General features: G+C 39.4%; 2 protein-coding genes across 2 annotated transcripts; both read right to left on the reverse strand.

The window, feature by feature from the left end:
- Window positions 1-1,221: 1,221 nt before the first annotated feature.
- On the reverse strand, window positions 1,222-10,094 carry wnt8b (wingless-type MMTV integration site family, member 8b). The gene is made up of 6 exons (XM_032552536.1): window positions 9,912-10,094; window positions 8,419-8,452; window positions 7,412-7,550; window positions 5,063-5,188; window positions 4,827-4,969; window positions 1,222-2,428 (listed from the first exon to the last, which is right to left on the reverse strand). Exons 1-6 carry the CDS (start codon window positions 10,037-10,039, stop codon window positions 1,859-1,861), a joined length of 1,140 nt encoding a protein of 379 aa, XP_032408427.1. The 5' UTR covers window positions 10,040-10,094; the 3' UTR covers window positions 1,222-1,858.
- A 3,691-nt stretch (window positions 10,095-13,785) lies between these two features.
- On the reverse strand, window positions 13,786-23,955 carry scdb (stearoyl-CoA desaturase b). Its single transcript, XM_032553172.1, has 7 exons — window positions 23,671-23,955; window positions 23,470-23,560; window positions 21,743-21,975; window positions 19,413-19,543; window positions 17,672-17,877; window positions 16,926-17,158; window positions 13,786-15,338 (listed from the first exon to the last, which is right to left on the reverse strand). The coding sequence occupies exons 1-7, from the start codon at window positions 23,789-23,791 to the stop codon at window positions 15,139-15,141; spliced, it is 1,215 nt and encodes a 404-aa protein (XP_032409063.1). The 5' UTR covers window positions 23,792-23,955; the 3' UTR covers window positions 13,786-15,138.
- Between the last annotated feature and the right edge of the window lie 313 nt (window positions 23,956-24,268).

Consider the following 24,268-nt stretch of genomic DNA (forward strand, 5'->3'; position numbering starts at 1 on the left):
TATGCTGAATGGCATAACCATGCTAATGACAAAAACCAAGAACAAAATAAATCTTGTAGGGATCAAATATTTTTACAACACAGAGGACGTGCAAAGCTTACAAAACCTTTGACAAGTTTGATCTAAAATGTCTGACCTAACTTCAGTTGTACATTGGCACTGAAAGACGTTTTGGCTCCTTTGCTGTCCTCCCTTACACAACCGGGTTTTTTTACGTTTTACATGGTTTCTTTGTTGTTTCCCTGGCAGAGCAATCCAGCCGGCCCACAGGGGTCATCAGGGGAAAGACGAGTTCCAATTATGATCATTATTTGGTAAATAAAATGTCAACAAGGTGTTTCCTTGACACTTGGTTGTGTAAAAGGAGGAAGGTACAGAAATGGACGCCCTCCTCTCAATGGGAGCTCTAATCTCCCCTTTCATGCCCCCTTCTTATCTGAAGGGTCTCAGCTTTGGCTGCCATGTGCAGGTCTGCCTGGACTGGCACTTCTTACTCGCAGGTGGGGTGAGTGTCCTGGCAAGCATGTGTTTATAAAACTCACTTGTTTGGGCACAATACTTGAACTAACTTCTTTTGAGGGAACAGTGTGAATCTGTGCAAAGCCTTTTCCCAAAGTTCTTTAAGAGGCGACGGCCCATTGAGAGGACAGAAGAAGGGATTACCTTCTTCGACAGTGGTGCATTTCCGAGAGAGCTGATTAGCTCTGCATTCATTGTTAAATTGAGCAAAGGAAGGCCCTAGAGGAGTGAAAGGATCCAAATAGGTGGGCCCAGAAAGAAAACAGCCACAGGAAGCCTTTGCACAGGCAGACCCAAAGTTTTCCCAACATTTCTTTCCCCCACTCCTGAGGAGGCGCAGCGTGAAAAAGGAGATTAGCATACAAAATTAGAGGCAGAATGATTTTTAGGGGCAACTTGCTTCATGCCCTCCTCCCCCACGACCCTGCTCTGTCTGGACAAAGTTAATTAAACTAGTATTAAACAGTGAAGAAACTTCCAAGCGCTCAGCGAGGATTACCATGATGAAGGAGAGAACGGGAGGTATTTGTTGGGGTGTAATTGAGAAAGGCGTGAATGAAGGAGAGTTCGCTCGACGGCTTTCTTTTCTCTTTGGTCCACCACAGTGGAAGCAGAGTGAAAAAGTGAGTCTGTTTGCTCTGAACCATGAAGTATTCATGTCACAAAGAGTATGTTAAAGAAGGATGAGCACTTTCTTCAGCCTGAATTATATGCACGATTAAAGGATTTATTATTCTTTCATTACATTTTAATGGAAAGAGAATGAAAAAAGGACACTTAAGCAAAACTAGAAAAAAAATGCTGTGCAATAAATTAACAATATACAGTACAAAGTGCTTCATTTTATGTACAGTTATACATCAAGAGCGGAAAGAAGGGGTGAGCCAGATGATGGTGGAAACAGAAATACAAACTAAAACCGTTGCGAGCATTCTCGCAAAAATAATTTCAGAACAAAACAGATTCCTGCGAGAGGTTTAAGAACAAGTTTTGCACCAGATTATCTATCAAATGTTTTTTTTCCCAAGTAGAAGAATAAATAATGTGAAGAATTTTAATGTCAGTGGGAACCGTTTCAATGCCATGTCACTTTTCAAAATGTGGTAAAAAAAAAATATAAAAATATATCTTAAATACATTTATGCTAAAAAAAAAAAAAAAAAATCTACGAAGTTGCCTGTTTTGTCATGAGACTTCTGTGCTCATTTGTGAGAAATCTTTAATGTGAAGATGAAATGGGAAGGTTTTGTCCAGAACACGTCATCTGCAGAATCCAGATGTTTGATTGAGCTACAGAAACAGGAAAACATGAATGCATGTGGACGAGTGATGGGGATGCTCAGTGCTTTTTCCTGAGCCTGAGGTTCTTTCGGCGGATGGCGGCGCTCTCATTCCTCCCCCTCTGACCTCCTTTCTTCACACAAAAGTACTTGGTCACCGTCTTTCTGCACTGCTCGCACTTCACCGCGCAGCACCAATGGAACTTGCAGTTGCAGCTCGACACCATCTCGGCTTTGCGCTCTTCTACAGCCAGCCCGCACTCTCCGCACAGCCTCTTGCAACTCCGCTTCTCCCACTTGTTCAGGTTCTTGCCTTTCTTCAGACATTCGCGGCCCTCCGTGCCGGGCAGGCCCAGGGTGCGGTTCTCCAGGCAGTAGTCGGGCGAGTCTTCGAGGTGGACCAGCTCCTTGCGGGAGATGGAGTTGAAGGTCTCTGCAATGGCGCCGCGGCTGGCTGCGCTGTTTCCTGCTCCCCGGAGGAGATCCACCTTCAGGGCCCTGTGGTACTTCTCCTTCAAATAGTTCCCCACTTCCCTGAACTCTGGCAGCTGCAGCCAGCAGGTCTGAGTGGTGCAGCTTCCTGAAACACCGTGGCACTTGCACGTCTTCTGCATGGTCCCCTTCACAGCCTGCAAACAGCATCAAGAAAACACTAACTTCAGGACTATGCACCTCAGGTCCACTAGGTTTCACACAAGACACTTTCCCATAAAGATGAAATAATTTAGTAAAAACTTATTTTTACTGAGGTTTTTGAGATGTTCAGAAGAAACTTACATCTTCTGAAAATTAAGAAGATATACACTTTATTCCAGAATAAATCACATCGTCGCAATCCTTTCATGATGTGAGACATACTAGCTTAATCTAACTTTATGAGTAACAATGTTTAACAAGGAATTACATGTGATTCTTTTTATAAATGTCAAGTGACTTGTAAAAGTATTCCTGCCCTTTGAACCTTTTCACATTTTACCATTTCACAACCATCAACTTCCAAATATTTTATTGAAATTCACTGTGATAGACCAACATTAACTAGTGCATAAAGTGAAAAGATGGGACAAGAATGAATAGTTTTAATATATTTTTCAAGTAATAAGGAAGTGTCATTCACTTACACTTAGCCCCCTCTAATCAGATGCTTTTAAATAAAATTCAGTGCAACTAAACACCTGGAGAAGTCATGTAATTAGTGACTACAGTCCACGTGTGTGTAATTTAATCTTAGTGAAAATATAGCCGTACAGTTAAGGACACAGAGGTTTTGAACCTCAGTGAACACACAGCATCATAAAGACCAAGGAACACAGCAGACAGTTTGTGGAGATGTTTAAAGAGGTGTTATGTTATGGAACAATATGCAAAGTTTGGGTTATGTTACTGTCATCCCAGTGTTACTGTCATCCACTGCCATAATGTTTCTAAAAATGAAAACATTATGGTAGAACTGTAAACCAACCAAGACCTGAGCCTCCAACTAAACTGACAGAGTGAGTAAGGAGTAGAGATCTGAAGGTCAGGTGGGGGAAACCTTTGACAGGACAACTATTAGTTGTGCTTTGGATAAAGAAAAAAAAAAGACATTGTTGAAAGAAAGCCATAAGGGGATGAACTGGTTTGAATCAAAGCATATTCGTGTGCTACAGCAGTTCAGTTAAAGTCCAGTTCAATATCCAAGACTTGTAAACTGATGGTCACAGATGCTGTCAGTCCAATGTGCTTGATATTAAGATTTTTTTCGAAAGTAGAATGGGCAAAAGTTTCAGTGTACATATATTCTCTAAAAGACTTGAAGCCATAATTGAGGAGGAACTTGTTTCTACAAACTATTGACTCAGAGGGGGTGAATACAAATTAATAATGCATTTTTCAGATTTTTATTTTTGAATTCTGGATTGATGTGTCACATGAAATTCTAATTAAATCAATCGAATTTTGTTGTTAGACAATGCGGAATACATTTGGAAGGTACTGTACAGATTCATATCTCAGTGTGACGTCTAGTTCATGTAGATGAAGGTAGGCATACAAGTGAGTCTGGAATTGCTCGAGTCTGTTGATTGATGTCTTGTCAAATTAACTAACTGTATTGTTAAAGATTCCGACATGAGTGAAAGCTTTATGAACTAAGTGTCTTTGTCATCCTCTGTGTCTCCTGACTTTACCCGACACAAAACAGATGTCTGCTAAAAAGGAAGGGCGCTTTCTTTTCATGAAGAGGCGATGAACTCTACACCGAGGTGAGGCTGAATCAAAGTTTCACATCGAGTCCCATTGTCCCGCCTAGAATAAATAGGACTATTTATTTAGCATGTTCCTTGTCAACATGTTTTCCTGTGAGTGGGGACCCAACGGAGAGACCCATTGAGTTGAGGAACAAGAAAAAGGAGGTTTTTTCTTTCTTTCTGTCCCCATTTTTTTCTGTTACAATGATGCTCCAGGTGCCATAAGGATCCCAGGGCCCGACAGGGGGGACCATAAACAAAGAGCACTTCAGCTGCACGCCTGTGGTCCCCTCAGGCTCCCTCGGGGCCACACAAAGACCAACATAAATGTGGGATCCTTATTGCAAGAATAAAAACTAAAACACTTATTTTAAGGAAGTGGGATAATACAGAATGCTTTGCAATGTCTGGCTCCACAGGATCTCCAATTAAGCTTCCACCAGCCATCCTGAGATTCTTGAGCTGAGGTATTGTCATAAAGAGCATTCAGCACTGGTAAATAGGCCCTTCTGGTACAGCGAACACACTGTTATTATTGGGGACGAGTGGCACCTCACTTATAGAGATCTGAAAGGGATGCTTGGGTGGCACACTCAGTGTAACGCTGAGAAGGGATGAAAAAAATGATTCAAAGGATGCTTTACGCTGTGCGTGCTGTTGGAGTGCCATAAGAGATCTGCAAAATTTCAACCAGGTTACCACGCAGTTTACAACCTGGTTCGGATTAAGGCTCACTCAGCATCCCAGCTGTGGGCACTTCCTTGATTTTTAAAGTGATGGAGTGAATACGGAGGTCTACCTTCCGCCCAGCTTCGTTATTGTGAAGATTCATGGCCGCCCGAGCATCCTGTCCAGTCTCCAACGCGTCCACAAACTGTTTGGAGATGGCCTCACCGAAGCCGACATTATCGCTGCATCCACCCCAGAGCCAGCCATGACCTCCTGAGGTGAAAGAAAATTAATAATATAAATCATTGTTAGTTTAAGTTACACAAATCTTCTTCAAGCTAATGTATAAGTTTATCAGTCTCTGACCTCTCTGTCCATTCCTGCTGTCATCACAGCCACAGTTGTCAAAGTCTCCGAGACTGCAGTTTCTGGTCAGGGTGTACATAACCCCAGCAGAGCTGATGGCATGGACGAATGCAGTTTCTCGATTTGCTGTTAGCAGAAAAAGGTCTTTGAAAATTGCCTCCTACAGTGTCATCAACGGCATTTGTGCCACATATTTTATTTGCCAGAAGTCATATAGTTTGTGTTATTATGTGATTACTCCAAATTTTCAGCCTTTCCTGTAGTGACAAACAAAAAGTGATTGAAATTATGAGATTTTAGTTGTTGTAGCTGTTATGTGTCATTTCTAAGTCACAAAATGTGAAAGAGAGGTGAACTAAAGTCAAAGGGATATCCTTAAGCTTTGTCTTATGTCCTGTTTATAATTTCCTATTGATGAAAAATATACAGTTATTTCATGTCAATTAAAATTGAGAAACACAAGAATACAGTCAAAGTAGCCTACGAAGGAATATTCCCTGGTTTGGGATTTCAAATCTGGGCATTACTGCAGAACACAACGTCCACTTTTAATAGTCATAGCTGAGTGTCCAGTTCTAATATAAGGTCATAAAGTGAAGCTTTATCTCTTGAGTAAATCAATGAGTAGAGATCTGTCCTTAGAAAGAGACCTAGCAAACAGGGAACCTGTACTGAGATTTGGAAAGTGTTCTGTGGTAAGTCCATAAGTAACCACTGTGAAAAATGACTGCGTTTGACAAAAATTGTCATTTGAAACACAAACATTCTGATAAATATAATTTCTGCTCTCAGCAGAATTGTTGGGTTTTTTTTACCCAGGCATACTTCAGCAAATTCCACTAACAACGTTGTCATTAGATTACAGAACTGGCGAGTTTGGTTCTCACTGGCATCATTGCATGACAAAGATCATGTTATTTTGTTCTCAGCCACGTCACCTGCCACTTCTTGCTACAACACTTCTGGTGAACCTTTCACCACCCTCTCCATGCAAAACTTCTTGCTCGTTTCTGATCCAATAAAGCAGACAAACAATCCACCAATGTATTCTGTACTTTTTTTCCCAATATCATGGAAACTAAAATGAGACATTGCAGCAAGTCAATCAATACTTCCTCCTCATCTGAACCTGTGAACTCGCAATAGTCGATTTTCACAAGGGGTTTCACAAGAGTTCGGCTCGGTCACATGAACACACATCAACAGTTCAACTTCGGTCCAACCATGCTAGGAACCTTATTTTGTCACCACATAATCAAACCATGTTTTACTCTGAAGGGTTGAGCTGCAGTAATAAAACTGTCTCAATGTTATTCTAAGAACGTAAGTCACTCAAGCTAAGTAGATCTGTCTACAGTTAGTTTTACTACAACAACAAGCTGTTTGGCCCCAAAAAAGACTTCAGTATAACGCTACACATGTGACGGGCAAAAGAAATTTTGAAATACTGGCATAAAATTAGACTGTAGTCAAGCACTCTAGTTAACCTGTCTCAGATGTGGAGAAATAAAATCGGTGTAGAAGCTAAACAGAAGTTTTTGTTTTAATGTGATCTGTACACATCAACAGATGTTTTGTAATGACATAGGTTACATAAACCATAAAAACAGCTGTAAAGCAAATTATTTTCTTTCCTGATCAACCTTATGCTTTTAACAATAATTGTCAGTGGTCTAGTTTACTCCCTGCTCAAGCTAGCTGTCTTAGCTTCCCCACATTTCCTGTATACAAGATCTTTGTGCTATAAGTGCTCACTCCATCCTTTTATATTGTCTCTCGCACATTCAACATTTTTCAGGAAAACAGTCATATGTACAATAGTCCATTGGACGTTGGATCTAAATTACACTTAGGCTAATCCTTCACGTATAGAACTTTTTCTGCTGTGCACAATCTACAAAAAACATGAAAAAGCCGATTCAGATTGACGTTTCAGACTTTCCATATTTATACGTTTTATGTCTTTAAAATATTATTTGCTCTTTAAGGTTTTCCAGAAAAAGAACTAACTAAATTGAAGCCTTGTATTGTCAATATTTATTCCAACTTTGGACATTTGGTGCATTTCTATTGTTGGTAAGCTTTCTACAATCTGTTCAGGACTACAACATGTGTCTGTGAAGGAATTTAGAAACAGAAGTGAATGTGTTTTTCAAATTCTCAATAACTCGATCTCATAGGCTAAAACGTATATTTTGACAAAGCAAATCGTTTTTATTTAATAACAGAAAATACAACAACAACATAGAATCATTAAAAAAAACACAAATACAGTCACACCATTTTCCTTGCTCCACAGAGACACTGGAGCTGGTCTTTAAAGTGTCCAAAGTGTCTGTGGGCACTCACCACTGCGCAGGCTGCTGTGTGTGGACAGCTGCAGAGCTCTCTCAGGGCAGTTCCAGCGGTCCCATGCGAACTGGTATTTGCATTCCTCAATGCCACTCTGAGCCCCTGCTGCCACACTGCTCGAGTAGATTAGGTATGCCTGCAGCACAGACATGACATATTGCACCCAAATAATAACAGCACAAGTAAATGATGCAGAAAAATCCCCCAGTGGAGCAGTTTTAAGGAACCTGATAAACTTAATGCTTGTGAAGGACAAAAGTTCTCTCCTTAAGGAGGAATTACTTTATGGCTTTATGTTTTTCTAAGCTTTACATCATGTACAGCATAGTACAATTAGATTTGCAATTTTAATAAGTTCAGATAAGTTTCAGATTACATTTTCATTCGTTTGCCTTAGAGAAAATAATTAGCAGTTCAAATCAGATCTTCGATGAAATATTTAAGCTAAGTCACATGTTGTGAAGACAAAACTATAAGCAACACTCTTGCCTTCAGGACATTTTTTATAGAATAAGGAATAAAACTATAAGAGAGAGAGAAAGAGAGAGAAAATATGACAAACACAAAAATCTTTCTACTATGATCTGATGCGTTTTGTCAGAGCCCTGCACTCTGTGCTTGGCTTTCGCCTGCTGCTCCAGAGCCTGTTCAGACTGCATGAATGATAATATAACTAATATGTCTCAAGTGGCCTTCAGGGAGATGGAGTACCACCTCTTTCACAGGGATCCGGCTCGCTAATGATGACCACCCACAACAGTGCTGCCTGCCCTCACTTCTTAACACACTCAACCCTCGGACATACACAGCGCTTCTGAATAAGGTCAAGTGTACCAAGAGGGGAGGGAAAAAAATCACAAAAGGCCAAGAATATCACTGATTTAGAGCTTTTGTTGCAAACAGACAGGTACCCAGAGACTGTCAATACACAAGGAGTGAGGTTTAACTCCCTCTTTCTCCAGAGAAAAAAAGAGGAGGGGAAGATCAAAAGAAGCCTGGCTTACCTTGGGTCCGGTCATCAGGAAATTATTCACTGACCTGGAAAAGGAGACAGCTTATTTCAGTCGGGAAAGCCCAGTGTCCACCACAAAATCCTCCACTAGTATCTCTCATTAGTGTGTTTCAGGACACGTGAAACTGTGACACCATGTGGGCATCCAAATCTTGGTGAACAACACTGAGCAATGAGCTCAGATGATTCTAGGAAGCGCTTAGAGAAAGGCGACGTTTCTATTTAATTGGGGTTTTTTTATTAAGTACTCATAATGGCTTGAAATCTAAATTATATTTGATAGCTGCAAATAAATGTATTTCTAATACTCATAAGTCTGCATTGAAGAGGTCACATAGATCAGATATGGCCAAATGGAGTATAAATTTAAAGATTTTGTTGGTTTTACATACTAAATACTTTGATGTATTATTTACACAGCACCACTGTACAACAAATGCCATTGCATTGGACTACAATAATGATGAATATATCCTTAAATATGTTCACATATAATTTATATAGAATTAAATCATCAAAATAAGCTACATAGAAAGCAACTCTAACAATAGAAGTAGCTTGGATATGGGTGATATAACTTTCTGAAATCCAAACTGTTTCAAATCCTACGGTGCATTAGAGGATCAAAAACTGTAAAGATGAAAACTTCACCAACATTTGAAGTTCCAGGAAGCTGATATGGCTTTCCGCTCAGGGCAGCACAAGCTTGAGTCGCCAAGAGGTAAAAAATTTGAAACGGAAAAGGTGAGAATTACTTTTCATTTGTGCCTCCATTTAATTGTCTTGTTGCTTATTATCACTGCAGCTGGTATGTGAGTAGCTTATGATTCTGTGTGAAATTAAATGAATAATTTTTTACTTTTTTTTTTTAAGGAGCCTGGACTGAATTTATTTCTGCTTCAAAGTCTTCAGTACTTTTATTGGTCAGACCTTAGACTGATTACTCAACACCAAACAGAGATTCTTTCGGGTATTTTGAGGTCACAAAATCAGTTTGAAACTTTTATTCTATTTGTGAAATCTAATGAAAAGGAGCCGTTCCTTCTTGGAATTAAGGAAAAATGATATCGAGACAAGTGCAGAAAGCACAGGACCTAACATTATTCAACTTGGACTGAATTATTAGCAATCAATCAAAATATGCTTCTTAATATTTATTTGTTTAGATCAACCAATATTACATCATTATATTTTAGTTCCTAACGTTTCTGAGAAGTTACAATGTAGACAGAACATGTAGTATTTATAGACCTCTATAGCTTTTTTTTTTTTTCATGCAACCACGGAAACAGTATTCTACAATCTGGCAAACCCCAAAACAATTTGTTCAGTTTTTGTATTTACCTGCAAATAGAATCGATGATTTTATCTAATTTCCGACAATTTGGCATCCAAAACCCATATATGTCTCCAGTACACTAAATGGAAATGAATATTTGGATGATTGGAAAAACATAATAACATTACACAGTAAAATAAACTTACCAGCAGCAGTACGACCTCATGTGAGTCAATAGAATAAAAACGTAGAAGAAAACCTCCCAGTGGACGAACATCCTGACAGGTGAGGCGCAGCTGTGGACAGAACAAGGGATGAGGGAGACTGAGCGCATGGAACTCCACCAGGAGCTATCAGGATTCAAGGAGGGGGCTCTGAAATGGAGCCCCTCTCGTCCCAACAAGAGATTATCTGCTTAATTAAAGATTTTCCCCCCTCTTAGCTCTCTGGCCAATCAGAGGTATTGCACCGAGGAGAGACTGAAATGATCAAAAGGGCACCCTGGGCCTTCAGGGCCGGGCAACGATGGCTCCCCTGCCTCCATTCAGCAGCAGAGGAAGATCAGTTTAATCCTATAGGAAAAGGGTAACACTGATCCCTGCGAAATTCTGCTCATGAAAAAAAAAAAGTTTACTTAAGATATCTATCGCAGAGCTGATTGCTAGGATTAGTAGATTACAGCGAAAAGGAAATGATGAGGCCTATAAATTTGTAATTAGGAAGTAATTTGAGGTTTAACAAAGGTGATTAAATCAGGGCGTATCGCCCCGAAACTCGGGAGCTGTTATTCACACAAATTTGCTAGAAGGTATTTTATATCTCGAAATAAACTGCCGGGAAAAAAAGAATATTTCCGCATATTTACGTGTCAGACAGCACCTGAGCGGATGGTTTCTTGCGTCCTGCCATGAGACAAGCAAGCGGTTTATAAAGAAGACAAATACATAGTAATAAAAAAATGTTACTCTTTTGTAATTAAACCTATATTGAAAGTGTTTTTTTTAAAATAAAGTTTATTCAAATGTATTAAAGCGCCTCTTTTGAGCTCTCTCATAAAAAAGTGAAGTAGAACAGAGCGAAGTCCGAGCTATGATCAGATATGGAACCACTTCCATCACTAATCCAGACGATCCTTTCCTGACTGGATGAAGGGTTATTCCCCAGTAACCTCGTCTGACCTCCAGGTCTCTTTCCTTTCGGCTCAGGCTGGCCTTTTGCAAACTTCTTGCGTGCAAATTAGGATTAGACAGACAGAGAAAGAGAGAGAGAAAAAGGTTATTTGGAAGGTGGTGATGGGGGATTTCTAGGTGATGTTTGTGGATTAAAGTTTAAGGAGAGACGATCAGCAAGATGAGAGAAAATAAGAAAGACCCATGCGGTCTTTGTTGAAAAAAAAAAAGCAACCTTATAAATAAGGTTGTTTGTTTGGCACCAATGCCAATTTCTCAAATGGCAAAAAGACATCATGTATGAATGTGCATTAAAATAGTCAAAGGTCAAAGATCCTCTCAGCTGCTTGACAGTTACAGAAGATTGGGTTAGATGCTATGGCAGTGATTCAAAGGGAAGGTGAGTGAACTGAGGAGCACAGTTTATGGAAAACATGGCAATGCAGCAGAACAAAGAAACAAGATGTTCAATAAACCATTTTTAATGTTAGAGTGTTATTTGCAGTCACCAATAGACCAGTTCGTTCCCAGATGGTTCCATGTGTTTTCCTTATTGTTGTTGTTATTATTTTTCACACGTTCTTTCAATTTTTACGCACACAAATATCTGAAGGGGTGATGAACCATAATAGATAGTGAACTGACAGAATAGCCAACAAATTATCTCTTGAAAATCAACATTAGTTTCACTTTAATATTAAATCAATAAGAGCAATATCCATATCAAAAATCTATTTTCTTGGATAAAGTTTCATTTTTTATTATTTTTCAGTTCTGTATCTTACTTAAAGAGTGTAGTCTCGTATTAGTCCTTCAACATAAGTGGCAAAAAAAGGAAACAAGTAAGTAATATTCTTACTTGTTTATTCTTACAATAAACAAGTAAGAATATTTGATTCTTATAAAATATGGATCCTAGTCTTCTCTGCCACAGTTCCAGATGTTTAAAAATTTTGAATTCACTGACCTTGGATAAGGACAAGTTTAGGCAAGCAACTATTGATCTTTTCTCTTTTCCATTTTGAAGATTAGATAAAACAAAACGCCTCCGTGTCACATCATATTTACACTCCGGGAAAAGAGAAGATGTTACCAGTAAAAGTTTACAGACTATTCTACATAATTTAAGAAGACACACTTATTCTATGTGAATTCTTAGGGATGCCACTTACTTTGGCACCGGTGTTTTTGGCAAAAATTAAAAAACTATTTTTTCCCCCCCTCTATTGAATAAATAATTAGAATTATTAACAACATGACTTTGTTTATAATTGTTTTTATTTGCCCTGTGATGGACTGATGACCTGTCCACGGCGTATCCCAATGATTGCCTGATGACCACTGGAGATAGGCACCAGCCCCGCTCAAACCCCTGCAGGGTACACCCAGTGGATGAATGGAACAATAATAATAGTGTATCCTTCCATCCATTATCTAAACATGCTTGTGCTTGCAGGGTCGTAAGGGGAGCTGGTGCCTATTTCCAGAGGTTACTGGGCAAGAGGCAGGGTACATGCCGGACAGGTTGTCAGTCAATCACAGGGCAACAAAGAGACACACAGGACAGACAACAACGCACACACTTGCACCAAAGGACAATTTATACAGGCCAATTAACCCAACAGTCACGTTTTTGGATTGTGGGAGTAAGCCAGAGAGAGCCCATGCACACACAGGGAGAAGATAAAAACTCCATGTAGAAAAGCCTTACACCAGAATTTAAACTCAGGACCTTCTTGAAGGAAGCAGTGATATCTATTACTATTTTTAGTGGTAGTAATAGTAGTATCAGGACTCTATTTTACATCTATATTGTAAAACTGCAGTTCAAATTCTGCTGTGAGTTAGAGTCCTCACATTGACAGGTATTAGTTGGCAAACCTTCTTACACAAGTTCACCAGTATCCCTCTGAAACTGTCTGCCTGAGGGAATTGCCAGTGGTATTGCATGGCATGAAAAGGGTGGTATGACATTCAGCAGCCAATGAGCGGAGGGGTTGATGTCACTGTCGGGGTGACAGAGGTCAGCAGTGGTGACTCCACTTATAGTGGATTTGGACGAGACTCAGGCTGGTAGCTGCCATTTACAGCTACACAAACACAAACTGGCAGACCAAACTGTTGCAAAAAGCAAACAGGCTGGGTTGCTTTCTCACACCATAGGGAGGATGGACTGTGCAGTACTGCCCACTTGCCATAAAGTCCCAAAACAAATGGAGCAAGATTAAAAATTCTTCAGATGTTTGGACAGTCTTGATAGCAAACCCCAAAGCCTCTTTGCTGACCCCAGCAAGGGAATTATCTTCCACCTCTGCCCACCTCTGAGCAAATCAGGCTTAAATACCGAGAACTGGAGAGGATTTGGTGCCGGAGAGTACTCAAACAGAGCTGATGCAAGGTGACAAGCAGATTCAAACTCCTTCACCTCCCACACTGAGAAATGGTTACCTTAATTTATGGACAATTGAGCACACTTGAATGAGTTTTTTTTTTTTTTTAATCTTCATTATAATTATTCAACTTTTTCTTTTTTCCCCCTCTTTATATTGAACAAATGGCTTTTTTGGGGGGTCAAAACATAACTGTGTGCATCAAACTTTTGCTGGCTTTGTGGCCATGTGCATGACGCTCATGTGGATCAGGTGATAGGATGGGTTTTTTTGTATGCCCTTCGCTGTGTGTGTGTGAGGCTAGCGTCCCAGTCCTCACACACACTTCCTCACTCTCTCTTTTGTCTCACGCTTGAGCTTCTGCCGTCATCTCCATCATGCAGGAATCCGGGTCCTTTACATACTCACTTTTAATCTGTGGCTTCCGAGAAATGGAGTGGGTGTATAAATATTTTTCCTGTTCAGAATATAAAAAAAAAAAAATAATACATAGGCTCATTAAAAAACAAGTACAATTTTGCTGCATAAAAGTTTGGTTTATTTACCTTACATACAGTAGATACAAAACATTCATTTGAAATAAAAGTGCCATTTCCCAACACAATACAAGTGTTGCTTTGTTATAGAGAAAATTTGACAAAAATTACAATGGTACTTTCAAAAATGTCATAAAAAGTTTTATTTGTTTCTCGGGCAAATTCTTGTTTGGTGAAAGAAAAGTTTAAATAGATTATTTTAATTATTCATTGTCTATCACGTTAAACAAACTAGGCTGACAGGGGATATAATTGCAGAATAAAAGCTTAAAGAAACCAAACACTTAATAATTGGTCCTGCTTTATTTGTATAATTCACTATGAGCTTTAAGGAGGTGCACAACCTTCATAAGGCATTTGGGCCAAACATTTCCATACTCTAACATATGAGAAAAAGAATAAATCATCTCATCCATGTCTCATTGGAATATCTGACTGAGATGGGGAACATTAATAACTGAAAGAGTATTTTCTGGTAATGTAAGAGAAAGGTCCACTTCTCAGGGGAGAGTTAAATATGTAGTCTGATGTGGCTTTTTATCTAACTGAGAGCAAAAATGAGTCACGTCAGCTAACGTATTCCTTAATGAGAAGAAAAATTGACACTATGGATGTCAAAGCATCCCCACATGGTACTTTGGAACGGTCTTCTTCTATGGCCACAGTAAGCAACAGCCAAATGGAGGCCTGGTTGAGCTGACTTTAATTTTTAACATGTCAGCCTATTGGTTAGTCAGACTAAATCACCAAAAGCAAATTAAAACTAAGCGGGGAAAAAAACAGGCTAAAAATCCACATCTTCTCGGGCGCACCAAAGCACCACTGACTTAAAGCAAAGTGACTTCACTCTTGCTTGCAGAGAAACCATAAAGGTTTTAATAAAGCTTCCAAAGTGCCAAAGACAATTAATAACCAGCAAGTAAATGTAGAAATATAATGTGCAGAAAATCATTCTGTAATTAATTACTGCCTATAGACATAACTTACACACATTTTATATTTATATATTTTTGTTTATATTGTTTTTCATCTGGTCCAAAAACAAAATAATAATACATCCATTCTCTTAATGACACTTTAATATTATAATGAAAAAGCTGTTTTGCACATGTGGTCAAATCTCTACTAGTTGCAAAAAACACTTGGTGAAGACACTTCAAAACTTAAAAGAGGTTCACAACTTTTAAAGGAAACAGCTCTTTGAAGCCGATATTAGTCTCACAAAGAAGCATGGTAATTGCCACCAGCGAAATTGCTGCTGCACTTGTTGCTACGTTCTGTCTCGGTCCGTCGTGTCGGCTCACTCTGGGAGTTTGCAGCGCGGCTTCACCCCGGTACTCAGCCACTTTTGTAGCTGCTGTCACCTGTTCGCTGAATGCGAGCGGCGATCATGTCTCTGGAAACCCTCTTGCGGTCGTTGGCCAGACCCAAGACGCACATGAGGTTGATGAAGGCGGTGGTGATGTTGATCTTGCAGCCGAACTCACTTGTAGCGTAGTCGAAGGGAAATGTGTGGTGGTAGTTGTGGAAGCCCTCGCCTGGGAGAAAACACAAATGATATCATATAATAGCTCAATCTTTTAATGCTGTAGACGACTAAATTTGATGCTAGAGGTTTCATTCAGCTAATTGGTTTATTGCCACTCTATCCAGTTTCCTGTACATTACCTAAAGGATGTGCTCCCCACAGATCTTTCAGTCGGTGAAGAACTTGGAAAAAGGTCTTTTTGTACAACGCCTTGAGTACGCCTTTAAAAAAGGACCTGAAGCTGTGCAGCTTAATCCAATTGAAGGATTTTAAAAACATCAGAGGATAGATATTCCTGTTTATAATGGTCTATTGTCTCCTGAGTCTATTTGATATGTTCAGCTAATTTGTTGTATGAATCATTGTCTATTAGCAAACAATTTAGGTTAAAATAAGGTCAAGAACAATGCAATTTATTTGTAAAAAAAATAATAATAATAATAAGAAAGGGTAAAATGCACCATGTGGCGCATGATTTGAAGCAATTCAGAGAGTTAAGTTAGAATCTGGAAAGCCAAAAATGGTGGACTGTTTTATAACGATGTTCACAAGCCTCCCAAATCTAATTTCACATATTACATCAGATTTAGACTATCTCAGAGTTAATCTGTGACCCTCCCAGCAAAGATTCCTCCAGCGTGATGAGAGATAAATGTGAAGTCAGATGGTCACTTTGATGACTTGGTAACTCTGTCAGAAGTGAAAATACTTTTGTGATTAATCTCACAGTTGCACATCTGCATATAAATATTTCAATTAGTGCTTCTGCCGTCCTTTATCCTTTATCGTCACATTGTGCTCACTTTAGTTTGTCGTTGTGATGCAGGAGCTTCTAGCTCTTATTTTTAAGAAAAACTATAATAAAAATATACCCCATTTAAATCCAAGGTCTTTACATATTAGAACATAATAAAGAAAACAATCTGGTCTTTACCAAGTTTTACAAACGTCAAATGTACAGAAATGCATAGCCCACTCCACTGGTGTTATTGATAAGGACAGATGAGGACAAAATGAAAGAGCTGTGTAAAAACCCATTAACTAGCTTGCAGAACCACTCTTAGCAGCAAAAACTGCTGACTTTATTGGTCTTTCACATTGTTGTTGAGGAATTTTGTCTGTTGGTTCAGTTCATTGAGGCCTGCTAACTTTTGTTTCTGCACAACACTGCGAAGGTCACATCACAGCATTTCACTCGGGTTGAAGTTTAGTCTCTGATTGGACTACTGAAACATCTTCATGCTTTTCTTTTTCAAATGTAGATTCACTATTGAAAATTCACCATTGACAGTGTCTTTCCTTCAAATGTAAATATCTTAAGAGTCAAAAAATCCTGACACAAAGAACTTTTCAATTGAAAAGGGGTTAAAGTCTTTTTATTAATAAATTCTCTAGGAAGATTCCTGCGCATTTGAGCTCAATAGCTGGTTCAGCTACAGCTAAAAAGAAAAGCTTCTGCTTTTGCAAATGACAACATGCAAACGCTTTTGGCAGAGCCCCAGCCTGGGTGACTTTGAAAGACAACCTAAAAGTGTTTCAGCCGCATCAAGACACAAAATCATTACTGAAAAGCTAAAAATAATTAATGAATGCTCACCTATGGCACTAATGGCTACAAGTGGATTTTCCCTTGGATTTATGGTCTTGTCATATGGTCTGTTGCCCCACATGTGTGCAGCGCTGTTCACCAGCCAGCTTGCATTGAGCACCACAGTGTATCTCAGAAGTCCAGGAACAAAATAAGCCACAGCCAAGGATTCGCCCCAGAAGTACCAGGGCACCAACGTGGGGACAAGGAAGCAGAGCAGCACAACAGACAGCTTGTAGTTCCTAAAGGAGAGCAAAGAGATAACATCAAAAGTCACAAAGCGTCACATAAGCATGTCGAAAAAATGCAAATCTGGAACAATGTGAAGCTATTAAGTATCATAAGAGCAGAAAAATTTTATATGCCCACAAAAGTATCTACTGCAAGACTAGTCCACAGTATAAGAGCCACCCGAGACAGTGGCTGGAACAACATTTATACTACTATGCTATTGCTGAAAAACTACTGAAATTGTGGGATTGCTTCCAACTGACCAAGGATGAGGACAAATGTCCAGTCAGTGGAAACAATGTTGTCATAATAACACTATTATCACATTGGTCACTTTACCCAGACAAAGAGTTGTCACATGAATTACAACATCATTCGTAACATCATACTGCAACATCATACTGCATTGCATAAATGTACGATACATCTTTATCGCTAATGGTTGTAGTGGATTAAAAGCATTACCAAGTATTGCCTCCTGCTGGCAGGGGGCTGCATGTCGCAACAGTTGAATTTTTCCTCACCTTCTCTGGAACATCACCACTCTGTCCGCCCTCAGGTCTCCCAGCTCCAGTTTCTGTCCCTTTTCGATGACATCGGGATGTTTGCGAACCAGCAGCCAACCGATGTGGGAGAAGAAGAAACCCCGCTTGGCGTTGTGAGGGTCTGCGTCTGTCTCTGAGTACTTGTGGTGGACACGGTGGTCCCTGGCCCACTCATATATGTCATTCTTTACATTGAGAAAAAAAAGCGACTGTGAAAATCACTGACAGATACACACGGAGATCTCAGACCACCAGATTCATGAGGGTTTACACAGGGCAAGAACTTTTACTGAAATATTGATGCTACAACAAATGCAGTGTCCTTCCATGTCTTCCATGGATAATACTAAACGCTTAGAAAACCACGGACTTTTTCCTTCATGATAAAGCTGTTTCAGAACATTTTTTATGGCAGACGAGTTAAACTGTATAGCACCTTGTAAAACTATTCACACCCTTTGATCTTTTTATTGCATTTTGTTATGCTCACCTGAACGTATTTTATTGAAATTTTACGTGACATACCAACAAAGTAGATAATAATTGTGAAGAGAATGAAAAAGGGAAATTCAAAAGTGACGCCCACAATTTTCTTCAGCCCTACTTGCTCTGATACACCTAAATAAACTCCAATGTAACCCCTTGTCTACAGAAGTTAATTAGTAAACAGAATCCACTTATGTAATTTCATTTCAGTATAAATAAAATGCGCCAGTGGTTATTTAGACAGTATTAAAGGTCAAACGGCTTTTTAAAAACCAAGGAGCACAGAGAGATCGCTGATGAAGAAGAGGAGCCTGAAGCAGAAAACTGTTCAAACTGTCATCAAACATGTAACGAATATACAAACCTACCAAGATATGGCTGTCCACCTTAATAGATAGGCAGCGCAAGGAGTGCATTAATCATTTTAACTCTGGAGAAGCTGAAGAAATTGAAAAACTGTTGACAGGACGGTCTTAGTTGTGCACTCCATAAAGTAGGCCTTAATGGAGTGGAGTGGCGAGAAGAATACAGTGTTGAACAAAGATTACAAGAAGTCCTGTGAAAGGTTTGCCTACAAGCCATGTATGGGACACAGCAAAAATATGGATGTTTTGGACAGAAAAGAACAAACCTGCTTGGCTTACATGCAAATTGTTATATGGGATGAAAAACTGACTTTGTTGGGGGAAAAAAAAGCTCCCTCACCATGAAAAGCGGTGCAGGCAATGAAATGCTTTTCTTCAGCAGAGTTGATGGGAATATTAATGGAGCTAAATACAGAGCAATCATGGAACAAAACCTGTTAGGAGCAGCAAAAGGTCGAGGTTCACCTTCCAGCCTTCCAGGGAGGAAAAACTAAAAATAGTCAATGGGATGTTTTAGTGCAAAAGCACAGCCAGCTCCTGGAATGGTTGATTCAAAGTTCAAACCTACAACCACTTGAGAATCTGAGAAAGACTTATCCATATCCTCTTTGATACAGCCTGAGCTTTTTTTTGAAAAAATAAAATTTATAACACAGTCAGTCTCTAGATCAAGAGAAATTTGACACTTCACAATTATGTTCTAATTTGTTTTGCTGTTTTGCTCTATCACACATTGTTCCAATCAAATACATTGAAGTTGTAACTTGGCAAATGTGAAAAGGTTTAAGGGGTAAAAACAAAAACAAGTCTTTTGCAAAGACTTGCAACCACGGTTGAATGTTCTATGTTTACATGTTTGCGTGTTTTACCTGAAATGCCATGGAGTTGCCAAGAGCGAGGAAGACTCGCAGGGGAACAGAAGCCTTATAGGACCTATGGCTCCACAATCTGTGTGCACCAGCAGTCACACCAAGAGCGCTTATCATGTAGCACACAGCAGCTGGAAGAAAGAGAGAGGTATCTTACAGGGAAACTGTCTCCACTTCAGATGAATTTTACACCCATGAGACCTGACTCACTAGGCTACCATGTTCATTTTCATAACCCTCTGCTTCTTTAGAGAAACATTGGGAGTGTGCAGGTCAGCCCTCACACTTTGGCTGTTGGAAAACTGGTGAATGCATGTCTCTGTGAGGCCTAGACAGGACTAGCCAGGATCTGAGATCTGGGGGCTGACTGGCAACGAGCATTCTGAGGCAGTGCCATGAGTCTCACAATGGGATGTCTTGAGTGGAAGTGATTGTGCTTTGTCTTCTCCTGTGAAATAATATGCAGCTAAGCCCAGAAAAGCCAGCAAAAAAAAAAAAAAAATGCAGAGCCAGACTAGAAACAGAGTAGAGATTGTTGGGGGACTTGAGTCACGCCACAACAGTCCACATATATAGGTCACAAATTAATCAGCAAACTATTTGGACGACAGAAATTAAAATATTTCTAATTCGAGACATTCCAGAAGCATGGGGATTGGACTGCTATAGAAAATGTGAAGGGAATCTTTAAGGTTTGTGCAGTGAAGATTTTTCAATCATCCGGTGTACCCTGTATGAATTTTCTTATGCCAACCTTGAGAAACTTTTGTCTGAAATATTTCTTTAGCTTTGAAAAAATAGAAGATATTACAACTTGGGCTCAAATGAGGAAGAAACTTAGATGCAAATTTGGTGTCTTCACCCCAAAGCCACAAATATACAGATTTTTCTGAAATGTATCACAGTCTCAAGCATTTTGGAAAATTGTTTTGCAGGCCAGTGTGCTGAAAACTGAACAAAATTCATCCAAGTCAATGGTGCAAATACCATTGGTTGGTCAGTCATGGATGTGTGAGTGCGTGGTTGCCCAGTGCTGCTTCATGGTCATGGGTGTATGCTACAAAGGAAGGAAACATACAATCCCCACTAGCAGTGCTATGTCGATGCTTCTTCACAAGGGATAGGGAAGCTTTCCAGAGTTGAATAGAGTATGTTTAAAAACCAGGGGAAAAAAAGCTACAGGCTGTAGAAAAACACTTTAAACTGGGACGGTGGCGCACCTTCCAGCAGGACCTCGACCCCACACACAGTCAGATCGACAATAAGCTGGTTCAGATCAAGTAATATTCATGTTCTGGAATGCCCCAGTCAAAGTCCAGACCTACATTTAATTGATAGCATGCTAAATTCATCTGTCAGACACAAAGATGTCAGCATGTATTGTTCTTAAGATCTATTGCTGATCCAGAGGCATGCTATAAATGAAAGTTATTCTTAGGTAAACTGTGTCTCACAGTTTACAGGCTCAAGCAAAGGAGAGTCCACTTCCTAGAGGCCCAAAATGTATCCTGAATGTTTTTGGTTAGGCCTCCAAAAATCTACAATGATTCAGTTTAGTTTCTATGCACCAAGCCAAAATTCAGTCAAAACAATAAAGATCTATCTCTAGTCATTCAACCACAGTCTTCCGTATAGATATTATTTTTTTAAATTAATTTAAGACAGGAGAGAGTATGGTTCAATCGGTTGCAACCTTTATTCCATTTTCACTTTAATGTCCTGCATCGGATGCCAATTTCTATCACCCATTTCTAACTCTGCCCTTTCCCCCCCTATAACAGCTTTATTAAAGTCCAGAAAATCAGTTCTGGCCTTGAGTTTAGGTGTGTCACCCCGAGATTATTTGGTCACACCTTAGAAAACTTTCCAAAGAAGCCCCTCCAAAAACAACACAACTAGCTGTAACATCATGAGGTGCAAAGGTGATTGCCTTTATATTTGGAAATAGATTATATTAGCTTTATTTACTCAAGGTGCCATTTGAAGGTGTCATCTGACTGAAAATTAAATTGATTAGATAGATAGATAGATAGATAGATAGATAGATAGATAGATAGATAGATAGATAGATAGATAGATAGATAGATAGATAGATAGATAGATAGATAGATAGATAGATAGATAGATAGATAGATAGATAGATAGATAGATAGATAGATAATCAGTGGGTTGAAAACCTTCATACAGGCCCTCTCATTAAAATTAGGCCAGAGTGACTCATTCTCCATTATTCCCACAGGCTTGATCCCCTCAGGCAGTATGCTCTGTGGTTCGCAGTGCTCACACAGCATCAACGCATTCTATTCAGACAAAAATCAGCAAATACTCACTCCATCCAAGAGTTAACCACGATGCGGAAGGGATTAGAACCAGTCCATAAAGCGCTCCGACATGCAGCAAACCCATCAGGATGATGTTTCTCCACACCAGGATCCTGGGCGGCTTCTTCCCCTCTTTTTCTCTGTAGGTGTCGTCAAAAACATCGTCCACGGTCGACGTTTCCGCCATGGCGTCTCCGTTCTGCTGCTTGTCGGCGCGATGAATCCTGGTTTCGGTCATGTTTCTGCAGCGGGGAAGCACAGCGCGAACAGAACAAGGGGACGGTGTTATTCCGTCTGATGCGCTGCGCAGCGTGATGCGGACGGACGGACAGACAGAGAGGAAGGCACGGCGGCTGGCAGCTGCGCTCATGTACCCTGCAGCGCCCACAGCGGGCAGCTGCAGCTGGACTACCAGCCGTCAACAGGAACGTTCTCGTTGCAGTCAATGTTTTTCTGCCCGATTATTATAAATGACTTCTCCATCGCTTATAAGTAGATTTTTACGTCATTTTTGCCAGTGTTGCTGTGATGTTTTTTTTTTTATTATAATTCACCAATTTTACTTGACTCTTTCCTTATATTTTTGTAATTTTTTGCACTAGTTGTCAACTCAGGAAATATATATTTTATATTTATTGGCACATCAAACAAAAATGTGTAAAAATGGTGTAGACCATCCTCCCACCTGTTACTTGAATGTTATGTTCTCTTGTTTTTTCCCCACACAGAAAAGTGGCTAATAAGAAGTGGGTCACATTTATTCAAGAGGGAAATAGAAATTCATGGCTTGATCATTTAAAACGTTGTCGTTTTTTTCTTGCCTTATGAAGACCAACACGCATTTGTCTTACTTAAACAGGATGTTTTCCTTAAGATCAACACAAAACGGAAAACAAGCACTGTACATGTCAAAGTTTTTCCCCAGTAAATACACTTTTAACATTTCCATTGGAATTCACATTAGATGGATGTGAAAACTAAAGCAGTCCATAAATGGAATAAACACAAATTAGTCCATGTATGAAGTGATCTGTTATGACATGACGGTACAGGGAGTAAATATTGAAACACCTGGAAAAAAAATGACTTTAAAAAAAAAAAAGCATAAAAGCCAAAAAATCTATTGAAATCTGTCAGCATCTAGAAAACTCTAGTAAGTGCTAACCAATAACATCTGATTTAATAGTAACTGAAGAAACCTTAAAAAAAAAAACACTAAATGTTGAGAAACATTCTGATAACATTACAGCTGCTTTTCTAAGCTGCAGGCATAATCCAGAAGAGAAAAGACCATAATTTCACCATAAACTGTTCAAGGCCAGATACGATTTGTAAGAGAGGAGTCAAAAGGGGTTGACCAAGAGACTGAAGTATTGCATTAAACCGCAATGGCTTCATCTCACTGCTAAAAAAAAAAAAAAAGGTAAAAGAAGCAGATGAGGCCACAGTTAAACACTAAATGCCTCTACATTCAGTGTTTCAATCAGTAAATTAATATTTAAGATTTCCCCAACAGGTTCAGGGTGAGAATATGCCACAGCAATAACAGATTCTGATAAATGTCTTTTGCCACAATGTTATATTATTGTTTTCTTTCCAGAAAGGTTGGACGATAATGAGCGACGGAGAAAATAAACATTCAGACTCAAGTTCATTGATAAGATACATATTTCAGAGCAGTTACTAGAACAACGGAAATTGCTGTTAACATGATTGCGATTGGAGAAACTTCTTACCGCTTGTTCTTCTTGCACCAGGACAGATGTAGGCAACAGTAATAGATGCAACTCGTCTCTTGCCCTGAGGTGGTTTTAAACCAACATCCTGCTGGAGAAATATGTCAGCAGGTATCAGCATTCTATTGGCTGTTTGTTTCACCAATGTTTAACTTTTTTTTTTTCCTCCAACTAAATCTTTATATAACCTGGAGCTCTTACCCAATCTTCTCGAGCATCTCCGGCTGATGTTGTCAGGATTAATCATTGCAAGAGGTTGCAAACAAAGGTCTTCCATTTCACACCATGATGTCATCCAGCAATGAGTTCTGTTGCATGACATTATACCTGTGCAATTTATCCCTGTTCACAGATCAATTTGGCTTTTTTTTTCCCAATATAAAGTTCAGAAATGTTTTGCTGGGATACATGGGGAATGTGGAAAACGTGTTATTTTGGTTCCATTCGGTTTACCTTCCAGTTGAACTTAAAATAGTTTGTGTAAACCTTGCAACCAAGAAAAAAAAAATACACATTGCCTTGCATGATGCAACTTTAAAAAATGCAAAGAAATATATCCATAAATGCTAAACCTTACAAAGATTCTCTAGGCCTTGACTTATTCTGAACCTTTACTCTGCCAGTGCTTATGCAAACTTCAAAAAGTCCCTTTCCGTGTCCTTTTTCCATATGCTGACACTGAAAACGTTCATCCAGCAAAACAAGGCAACTTTAGTTCAGAAACATGACCTCAGATAAACGAAGGTAACCTCTGGAGAACACCTGTTGCCCTCCTACTGTACCCTGCTTGTGTTCTGAC

This window comes from Xiphophorus hellerii, chromosome 22 (genome assembly GCF_003331165.1).
Source record: "Xiphophorus hellerii strain 12219 chromosome 22, Xiphophorus_hellerii-4.1, whole genome shotgun sequence".
NCBI classification, from domain to species: Eukaryota; Metazoa; Chordata; class Actinopteri; order Cyprinodontiformes; family Poeciliidae; genus Xiphophorus; species Xiphophorus hellerii.